Below are 11,374 nucleotides of genomic sequence, written 5' to 3' on the forward strand. Positions count from 1 at the left end.
TTTGTGTTTAGTTTCATATACTAATATATCTTGGATTCAAAATATGGTTTTATGAGAAAAACAAGATTAATACTGCTTTGCTTCTTCTCAGAAAACCTTACTTTGAGTTTTCTATTTTTGTGATATTAAAATTGAGTGGAATGAACATTTTTGTATTAAGATTCATTATGTTATCAAACAAAATGCTAGTATTCTCTGTTCTCTTCATAGAGTTTTGCAGTTTCCAAAAAGCTATAAGAACTATCTAAAAAGTTAATGTATGCATTTATCCCTTTATGAATCTCAAGTTTGAATTCCTAATAATTGAGTTGTGAACGTTTATTAACAATGAATGAGTTCAAGCCACTAATCAAAGACAGATTATTTATCTGATAGTTTGTGTATTTGTCCATTTTGGATAATATTCATACTGATTAATTGATATTTTGATAATTCTAGTAATAATATATGAACATAATGCTTCTGAGTTTCTAAAGTAGTTTGAATTCAGATCAAAATTAATTGGAACTAAATTCTCCATTTTTTCATAAAAAAGAAATTTTCTCTATAATATCTGTGAATTTTGAGCATGTAGTTTTTATTAATGACTGCTATACTTACCTTAATTTTAAAAATGCTTCATTTTTCAAATAATTTAAATTATATTTTGCTTGCAATTTGAAATGGATTTATTGCTATGGATATTTTCTATAGAAAATTTCAAGCTTCATATCTAATGATATTGTTTTAAAAGTTTTTTTTTTTTTGGTTTTCAATATAACTGTTTAAGAAATATAGATAAACTTTTACAATGTATTGTCAGAAATTTTTAATTATTAACTTTTATATAAATAAATAAGTTATGTGTGTTAGCAAAACAAGCTCAGTATGTTTTCCTACTGGGAAAACTTACTTTATAAAATGTAAACTTTATGCAAACACTGTATAATATACAAACTGCATCATTAAAATCATTAAGATGAAATTCACAAATATTAAGTAATTTAAGGAACGGCAATTGTAGTATACCTCTTAGTTAAAATGGTGAGTTGTGTGTTTCCATTAACCTGAAATAATTTTGAAAAGTATACAGAAATGATCATTAGCAAATATGATACTTATTTCAAGTTTGTATTGCACACAGTATTTTCAAGGCCTTGACATATTACCTCCTAAAGTGTGGAATTGTGTTTGGCAAAGTCCCAGTTTTGCTGATTTTTCAATGGACATTAATTTCTTCATACTTTACAGATATAAGAAGACAATGCTGTTGATTTTTGAATTTAACATAAGGCCCACTATAATATTTTGGCCTCCCTAGTCCAGCTGATAGCATAAGGCAAAGAACAAATAAAGAAGCAAAGGTACTAAGATAATAAATAGTATCTTTAGCTGCACCTTCCTTGACATCTTTCTAGTTACTCATGATAATCATTTTTAGGATACTAAATCTCTCAGGATATCTGACTCTTCTCATGACTTGCCGCATTCACCAGTGGAAATATTTCTTTATGCTTTCTGCCTTTTTTTTCCTAGAGTACCCCTATATTTCCGATAGCTTGGACTGAGCATTTTTTTTTCAGAGTTCAAGATCCATAATCTCATTCTTCTTCTCTGTCATAGTTTATCTTACTATTACTTAACACTAGAAATCAGAACTTCTTCAACCTCTCTAAATCTCTCTTTCCCCCCCCCCCCCATGACTTTTTTTTGTAGTGGAAAACAACAAACAAGCAACAAACAAGAAAATATCCTCTTTCACCAAACCAGCTCTAGGCAATGACAGAGAGTTCAACTGTGCTACTCTGCCTCTTGTATTACAAGCAGCATCCCAAATGTTTTGGACACAAACTGCAGCACGTCTGCGATGGGAGTGTTATTGACCAGGCTCAGCTGGAAATATGCTTCTCCACTTTAAACAAAGGGGCAAGCAGTCTTAGTACCCTCTAATGAATCTTTGCAACTAATATTATTATAATTGCAAACTCTACTGTTGTCTATCAGACCACAGAAAAGCACACAAAGCCTTTGGACAGGGAAAAAAAAAAAGCTAAATTCCCCAGAGATCCGCAATGCCCACTACACAGATATATACAATATTCACTCCCCTTCCTTTTCTACCCTTTTCTCCCAAACTGAGTCTACCTTGCAGTACTATTCCTTGAGTGGGTAAACTTGCCATCTCTCATGCAGTAAAGGTAAGATGAGTAAGAGATGAGAGCTTGAGGTACTGTCCTTCAAGCTTTTAAAAAAAAAGCACAGTGCATTTATATAAAATAAGATATAATATTATTCGTACCTTGGAAGGATCCAATCCAGCCAGCAAAGAAAGCAGCAGAAGGTTGAGGAGGTTGGACGGTGCCTGCATTCTGCTCTGGGTTTCTTTGCCTCTTTACTCTCTTTTATTCAGCTACTCCACTTTCACTGCAGGGACCCTTCTCCTGCCAGTTGCACTTTCTGCCTGCCAGCCAGAATCTGAGTGCAAGGAGCAGCAGCAGTGGCTGTGGCAGAAACAACACCAGCAGGAACCGGGCAGCAGCAGCAGTAATAGCAGCAGCAGCAGCAGCAGCAGCAGCAACAACGGCAACACCAGCAGCAGCAGCCGCCCTGGGGGGTGATCATTCCGCAGGCATCCTCAGAGCTGGGAGTCCAGGAGCTTAGCCGGGTGGGCAAGGCTGCAGCAGGCGCTGCCCGTGGTGCTGAAGCTCTTGCACACCACTGCTCCTTCTTTTCCTTCACAGCTACCCAGCTAGTCCAGTGAAAAAGTTTTGACCCAAGGGGGAGTAAAAGAAAAAGAGAAAGACAGAGCGATTCAAGCAAAAGAAAGGGTTAGGGGGAGAGGGAGAAAGAGAGAGAGAAAGAGATGAGTAGTAACTGCTGGGAGAGGTGTGGAAACCTGGGCAACGGATGTGACATCAGCAGAGCTCCTGGGGGCTTGGGGAGATGTTTTGCAGGGAATTTGTTAACCAAACAAGGACAATCTCAACTCTTTCCTGATTCATTTCAGCACTTACCAAAAATGGGAGCAGTTAAATTAAGTAGTCAGCTAGATTTTATGAAAGAAATGAGTAAGCAATGGGGGTGCCTAATGTCATTAATAGAGAACTCAGTAAGGTATTCAGTTTCTTAAAGTTTTCACTGAGATCAATGTTTATTGATTTTATATTCAGGACACATATTGTACCTTTTTATGGAAATATGTTCACATATATATTTACACATAATATAATGTTACACTTATTCAAAAAATTATTAGCATTTGACTAATTCTATATAGACCCTTAGGTCAACTAAATTAATGAAGGTTGTATGGTTTAAGTACAGAATATGTATTTAATTCATGATGTTAGGAGTATAGCTTCCATAAAAGTTCAACTTTTGTTTATGCCTCAGGAAGAATTAAATAATGTAAGGTTATTTAAATTGGAAAAGTTACAATTTCTGAATTTCTAATTTTTTTTTTTAGATACAAAGATAAAAGCAAAGTGTTTAGGAAAACATTGCCAAAAAAAAGTAAATGATAAGTAATCTGTAACTCACTCACCATAATTCATCTGAAGTTCAACATTTCTTCTTTTTGAAGTTTGGAATGAGAAAGTTGTATGCTGTCAATTGGAAATTGAATTGGGTCAATGATGCAAAATCCTTCAATACTACCTCAATGATTATTAAAATGTTCTTTCATTGAGAAAGTAAGAAGGACATTTACTCTTCTAGTTAATTATCCAGAAGTAAAATTTGCTAAGAATAAATTTGCCTAGAGTTGAAATCATATCCTTTCCTCCAGAGCCAATATCAAAATTAAGATAAATAGTATGAGATAAAAAACCAATCACATATATTGTGCTTCCCTACTGTTCTTCATATTCATTATTATATTAATCCATATTATTCAAATTAAAATAAACTTGATATCATCAAAAATTATATTCTGTAAAGTTTTCCTGTCTTAGTTGTGCGTATTCTGGTCTTGACTCTATCTGATTCATTTCCAAGTAGTCTTTTCTTCTATGAAATATAAATGACAGGAAGAAAAAGAATTTCAAAGGTTCCTGAATAAAAGTATGGCTCATGTACAGAAAGCATATGGCAGGATATCCAAAGCGAAGGAGGATCACCTAAAATTATCAATGTCTTCATAACAATCCTACTATGCACACCATACTTTCTTCTCAGCAGAAAGAGAAATGAAGTTATTTTGACCAAGGAAAAAAGTAATAAAATTCTAAAGGCAAATTTGATATTCTTTTGGGGTGTTTTTCAAGAACACATTAAAAACTCATACTTTTCCTCATTTCACTTTATTTTATTTTCCTCAACTTTGTCTTAAAATAGTTAATTTTGATATAAAATTAATATGTTTGATATAAAATTAATCAGCATAAAGTTGTTTAAAACAAACAATTGAATGAATACATTCAGCTTTCATGTTTGCTTTTCTACTCTTTTCTTTGGGATTCTGCATATTGTTAATTGTGCTTTATTTATCTCAAATAAAAGTGTGCAATTAATGCATAGGATAAAAATATTACACAGGATAGAGAAAGTTAAATTCAGTCTCAAAAATTTTAAATATCTACATAAATGCATATGGTATGCATGAAAAAGTAGAAAACTTCTTTCTTCATAAATTATTTTTAAATTAATTAGCTATTGTGGTCTCCACTTTGACACCTGGTTGTTGGAATAGTGAATGTGCTGTCATATGACAGTCAGCAAAGCAAATTTAAATGAGAAACATCTAGATTTCAAACACCTTCAATTGTCAGCACTTCAAATTCAACAAATATTCTTTTATCAATCAGAATGATTCTTCCACTAAGAAAAACACACCAAAAAAACCTCTTCTGGCCTCACATTTGCCTGAGTATACAAGCATCAGGAGTAATGTAAGAGGCAAATTTATTGCTATTATTTCCTTTACCTTCTTTTCTCATGGAAATGGAAGACTATTGTTGATAATAATCCATACACATATTTTACCAAATATTACTAGGGAAATAATCTGATCAGAAAAGATGACACCACTTAGAAATGCCAAGTAATATATGGCATATACTAAGAAAATATGATCTTATCATGTTTACTAAATATTTGTTATAACTAAAACTTAAACAGGTGGTCAGACCAATCAAATTGAGTGATACATCAAAAAGTAACTTAATATTTCAGAAAACTGAGCTAAGCTAATTCAAAATTCATGGACATCAAAAATAGAATTTACCTGGAGCATCCTCTTTGCTGTCACTTTAATATTAGTTTAATTTTCCCTAAACAGTAAAGTTCAAGAATAAATACCTATGGATGTTTTTGTACTGTGCATCGAATAGTGTCCTTTATAGTCTTAGAAATCTATAATCCATGTACCAGTCTTTAGGAGGAGACATTGTTCTATCTACTGAATGACATACTTAGATTTCTTTTTTTTTATTAAATAAATAATTTATTTAGTTAGTTTTCCCCCCAGTTATATTCAAAACAATTTTTTATATTTGTTTTTTTTTAAGATTTTTGAGTTCTAGATTCTCTCCCTTATCCCCACCCACAAGAAACCATGTATGAAGTTATGTAAAACATTTCCATAAAAGTCAAGTTACAAAAGAAAACATAGATGTTCCACCATAATGAAAATAAAAATTTTCAAGAAAAAATAAGCCAAAAATAGAGAGAGAGAAAAAAAAATTGAGAATGCTTCAATCTATATTCAGCTTTAATTAGTAACTTCTCTGAGTATGGATAGGAATTTTATCATAAATCCTTTAGAGTAGTTGTGGATGATTTTACTACTGAGAAAAACAAAGTTATTTGCAGCTGGTCATCCCAGAATGTGGCTATTATTTTGTATATAGTATATTTCACTTTGTTCATGGAGGACTTTCCTGGTTTGTTTTCCCCTGAGAGCACCCCAGAGAACAATAATATTCCATCAGAGAATTTTCTTTTTACAATTACTATTGCAAATTGTATTTCCCCCATTTATTTTCTCTCTCTTTTCATCCTGTACCTCCTCAAAAGTGTTTTGCTACTGACCATTCCCTCCCTCAATATACCTTCTCTTTTATCACCCATCACCTTTCCCATGTCCCATTCTCATACCACATCCTGCAGAGTAAGATAGATTTCTATACCTCTATTGAAAATGTATATTAGTTCCTATTTGAGCTAATTCTGATGAGAGTAAAGTTCACTCATTCTTCCTCTCCTATCCCTCCTCCCCTTCACTGTGAAAGCTTTATCTTGCCTATTTTTATGGCAGATAATTTGTAATATTTCACTTCTCCCTTTTTTTTCTTTCTCCCAGTACACTCCTCTCTCATTCCTTAATTACATCATTTAAAAAATCATCCCTTTATATTCAATTCACATCCATGCCCTCAATCGATATATACTCCAACTACTATAATAATGAGAATGTTCTAATGAGTTACAAGTATCATCCATATAGAATGTAAAGGGATAAACCTTATGAAATCCCTTATGATTTCACTTTCCTGATTATCCCTTTGTGTTTCTCCAGAATCCTGTATTTGAAAATCACAGTTTCCATTTAGCTCTGGTCTTTTCATCACAAATGCTTGAAAATCCGGTGTTTCATTGAATGACTACATTCTTCTCTGAAGGATTATGCTCAGTTTTGGTTATAATCCTAGCTCCATTGCTCTCCAAAATATCATGTTTCAAGCCCTCTGATCCTTTAATATAGAAGCTGATAAATCTTGTGTTATCCTGACTATGGCTCCACTATACTTGAATTGTTTCTTTCTAGATGCTTGCTATAATTTCTTGCTTACCTGGAAGTTATAGAATTTGGCTATAATATTCCTGGGAGTTTTTATTTTGGCATCTCTTTAATGAGGTGATCAGTGAATTTTTTCAATTTCTATTTTACTCTTTAGTTCTAGAATATCAAGACTATTTTCCTTGAGAATTTCTTGAAAGATGATGTCCAGGCTCTGTTTTTGACTTTCAGGTAGACCAATAAATTTTAAAATTATCTTTTCTGGCTCTCTTTTCCAGGTCAATTATTTTTCCAATGATCTATTTCACATTTCCCCTATTTTTTCATTTTTTTGGTTTTGCTTTATTGTATTTTGATTTTTCACAATTATTTTCTTCAGGGAACTTTTATACCTTCTACTTTTGTACCTTCTTTTCCAATTAGCCAGTTTTGCTTTTTAAGGGGTTCTTCTCCTCATTAGCCTTTTGTATTTCCTTTTGCATCTCTTTCAATTCTTTCCTTAATTTTTCCTCTATCTCTCCTACTCGATTTTCAAAGTCCCTTTTGAGCTCTTCAATGGTCTGAGCTAAATTCTTATTTTTCTTAGAGGCTTTGGATATAGGAACTTTGACTTTGTTATCATCTTCTGAGTGTATGTTTTGCTCATTGTTATCATCATAATTACTTTCAGTGGTCAGAAACTTTTTTGTTTTCTGCTCATTTCCCTAGCTTATTACTCTGCTTTTAACTCTTTGTTAAAATAAGGCTCTATTTCCAGGTTGGAGGGTACACTGTCTAAAACTTCTAGGAGTATTGTGCAGCTATTTTCAGAAATCCTCCCAGGAATCTGACCACAAGCACTGTCTTCTGCTTTACAGCTTTTAGGTGTGTCCCCAAATCACTGTAGTTGTAAGATCTAGTGTGCTGATAAGGATTGGGGTTCCACCAGTCAGAGTTGTACTCAAACTTCACACTAGATTTCAACCTCATTGCCACAGACCTTCTACACTGATCTTTTGAGTCCTCCCTGGTGTCCCTGAGCTTAGAGGTCCAGAAACTCCCAGCACTGCTGCTGTTTCAAAGGTTCCACTTCACTGATGGTGGGGTCAGGCTGGAGCTGGGACCAGGGCCAAGCCTGCACTGAATTGTGTTCTGGGTTCCTACACTGATTCCATAGACCTTTTCTGATGACCTTCCAGTTCCTGTTTGAAGTCTGGAAGCCACCAATACTTCCTCTGATTCAGAGGTTGGGTGTACGTCTAAGTTGGGGCTGGGCTAGGCTGTCACTGACCTTTTCTGCTGATCTTTTAAGTTGTCCTTGGAAAATGTTTTACCCCATTTTGGGGGTGTTCTGATGCTCTAAAATGTATTTAGAGTCATTATTTAAAGAATTTTGAACAATTTGGGGGAGAAGTTGGGTAAATTCCTGCCTTTACTCCACCATTTTGGATCTTCCTCATATATGGATATTTTATTGGTGACATGGCCACATTTGTGAAGTTAATGCTTCTACTTTGAAACATCATAACCTTTTCCTGTATTCTTATACTTTTGCATCTTCATTTTTCTTAATTCTGGTCCATAAATTTTCCCCAGAGGATCCACCAAATGTTCTAGAGGCTTTTCTTTTGCCATATTAATATTTTGTGAATACAAATAAAGAACTATCTGCAAGTTTATTTATTTGTTATAATTCACTTTTCAAACATACCCAGACTACGTCCTTTCCATTCACATTTGATCCTTTTTTGTAGGAGAATTGAGTTCAGGATCAGGGAAAGCTTTGCAGTTGAGTTTGTGCTTTTTTTCCTTATTTTGCATTCTGACCCTAGCTTATCCCTCATTTTCAGTGTCTAGCAAAGAAAAAGAATGTATTTCAAATGTAATTTTGTATGAAACTATCTTCATTGACACATAATTCATTGAGAAACTGAAAGATGTTAAAATGTCACTGTTGATTGGTTACTAGATAGAATCTGACTTGCTGGAGCAAAAGACAGTTTCCCTCAAAGTTTAGATATATCCTGTTAATGATAATATTATTAAAATTTCCATAAAAGATTCAACAACAATTCAGCAAAATTATTAATTTGCTCAAGAATCCTGAGTATCAATAAAAAGTAAAGCATAAAACAAGAAGACATATGTATCAAAGGTTTTATATAAAGAAATTGAGGACATTCAATGCCAAGTGCAGGGAGAAGAATAATACCCTAGCAATGCTGAAGTCTGACATTTATATCAGTCCTCATCATACTACATAGCAACAAATTAATAAAATCTGTTGCCATTAAGAAAATCTATAACAGCAATTCATAAGAGAGAAAAAAGTGGGTACATAATATCTTTCTGTATATTATTGTGTACTATTGTTAGATCATATCCAATGAATTCCAAGTGTCCTATTGAAGAAAATATTCATGGTATGTAGGGATGAGGATTCTTAATGTTTTACATGACACTGACTTGTTTTATTTATTCAGATAATCATATTTTAACATTTTTATTTTTCTTTATTACATATCAAGACAATTTTTAGCATTCACTTTTACAAAACTTTGTTTCATTTTTTCTCTTCTCTCTCTTCCTTCCCTTCCTAGAATGATGGGCAATTTTATATAGGTAATATGTGTGCTATCATGTAAAATATATTTCCATATTTGTCACAGTTGTGAAAGAAAAAAATCAAAAAGAAAAAAATACAGAAAAAAGAATAAAATAAGCAAAAAAAGTGTGCTTTAATCTGCATCCAATATCCATTTCTTTATCCAGATATCAACAGTGTTTTCCATCATGAGTTGTACTTATCTTAGGTCATTGTATTGTTGAGAAGAGTTGAGTCATCTATAATTAATCATCACACAATGTTGTTAATACTATGTATAATATTTTCCTGGTTCTGGTCATTTCACTTTGCATCAGTTCACATATGTTTTTCCAGATTTTTCTGAAATCTAATTATTAATTTCTTATTGCACATTAATATTCTGTTACATTCATATATGAGCTTGTTTAGCCATTCCCCAGCTGATTGACATCCCCTCAATTTTTCAATATTTTTTCTACCATGAAAAGGACTACTATATAAATATTTTTGCACAGGTAGGCACTTTTTCCTCTTTTTATGATCTCTTTGGGATACAGGTCTAGTAGTGGCATTCCTTGATCTTTTGCATAGTTTCAAATTGCTCTCCAGAAGGGTTGCTCAAGTTTACAACTCCACCAACAGTCAGCGAATGTCTGGATTTTCTCATATCCTCTCTAATGTTTATCATTTTCCTATTTTTGTTACATTAGCCATTCTGACAGCTATTAGGTAGTATCTTAGAATTGTTTTAATTTGTAGTTATCTATTCAAAATGCTTTAAAACACTTCTTTATATGACTATAGATAGCTTTAATTTCTTCATTTGAAAACTTCTGGTTTATAATCATTGACATTTATCAATTGGGGAAAGGTTTTTATTCTTTAAATGGAATTCGGTTTTCTATATATTTGGGAAATGAGGCCTTTATTACAGATACTTGCTGTAAAGATTGTTTCCCAACTTTTTGCTTTCCTTCTAATCTTGGTTGTATTGATTTTGTTTGTTAAAAAAAAAAAAAAAAAAAAAAAAAAAGCTTTTTATATTAATATTATCAAAATGATTTACTTTGCATTTTCTACTGCTTTTTTCTTTTGTTTGGTCATGAATCCATAACTTATTTAACATTTCTCTTAAGAATTTGGATGCTATACCATTTGATGCATATGCATTTTTATTGATATTATTTCACTTTTTTTTTTTTTTTAGTAAGATGTAGCATTCTCATTTTTAGCAAGATGTAGTTTCCTTCCTTATTTCTTTTAATTAGGTGTATTTTTGCTTTTACTTTGTCTGACATCAGGATTTCTATCCTATTTTTAACATTGTACTTCAGCTTCAGCTGAATAATAGATTTTTATCTAGCCCCTAAACTTCTGTTTCTCTATCTCAAGTATATTTCCTGTAAACAACATATTGTAGTATTCTAGTATTTGTTCCTCTCTACTATCTACTTCTATTTTGGGGGAGAATTCATGCAATTATCATTCATAGATATGATTACTTGTGTTTTTCTCTCCATTTTATTTATCCTTCTGTTTCCTTTCACCCCTTTTCTCCTCAAGAGTACTTTACTTCTGTCTATGATGAGATGATCATATTTTGAAATAATTTTCCATTTTCCTTAGTTCCAATTTATATGACTTTGACTTAAAATCACAATATTTCAAGGTACTACTAATAAAAATTATTTTGGAGAATTTTGTCAACTTCTCAGATTTTCTTTATTAATAATTTCTAATGTTTTATTTGCATTCATCAGTCAAAATCTTTATTTACACTCTCCAACTCCTGAGCCGCAAGGACAATTGAGGATGGAAAAAAAAAAAACTTATTATAAACCAATCAATGAAAAGAAATTTGCAAAACAAAATTGCCTAATTCTTCATCTTTTCATTAGCATATTCATAATTCTTCATTATGAATCATTTTGAAATTCTGATTTTTGATTATACTGATGAGAATTCAGTTTTTTTAAAATTATAACTTTTTATTGACAGAACCCATGCCAGGGTAATTTTTTACAACATTATCCCTTGCACTCACTTCTATTCCGATTTTATCCCTTCTTCCCTCCATCCCCTCCCTCAGA

At 32.5% G+C, this 11,374-nt stretch overlaps 1 protein-coding gene across 1 annotated transcript in view; it reads right to left on the reverse strand.

The window, feature by feature from the left end:
- Positions 1-2,879, reverse strand: part of OLFM3 (olfactomedin 3) — a 279,241-nt gene extending 276,362 nt beyond the window's left edge. Inside the window, exon 1 of the mRNA XM_031967171.1 lies at positions 2,279-2,879. Coding sequence (XP_031823031.1) covers positions 2,279-2,347 — 69 coding nt within the window. The 5' untranslated portion in view covers positions 2,348-2,879. The remainder of the gene's footprint in view (positions 1-2,278) is intronic.
- Between the last annotated feature and the right edge of the window lie 8,495 nt (positions 2,880-11,374).

The sequence above is a fragment of the Sarcophilus harrisii genome, chromosome 4, assembly GCF_902635505.1.
Source record: "Sarcophilus harrisii chromosome 4, mSarHar1.11, whole genome shotgun sequence".
NCBI classification, from domain to species: domain Eukaryota; kingdom Metazoa; phylum Chordata; class Mammalia; order Dasyuromorphia; family Dasyuridae; genus Sarcophilus; species Sarcophilus harrisii.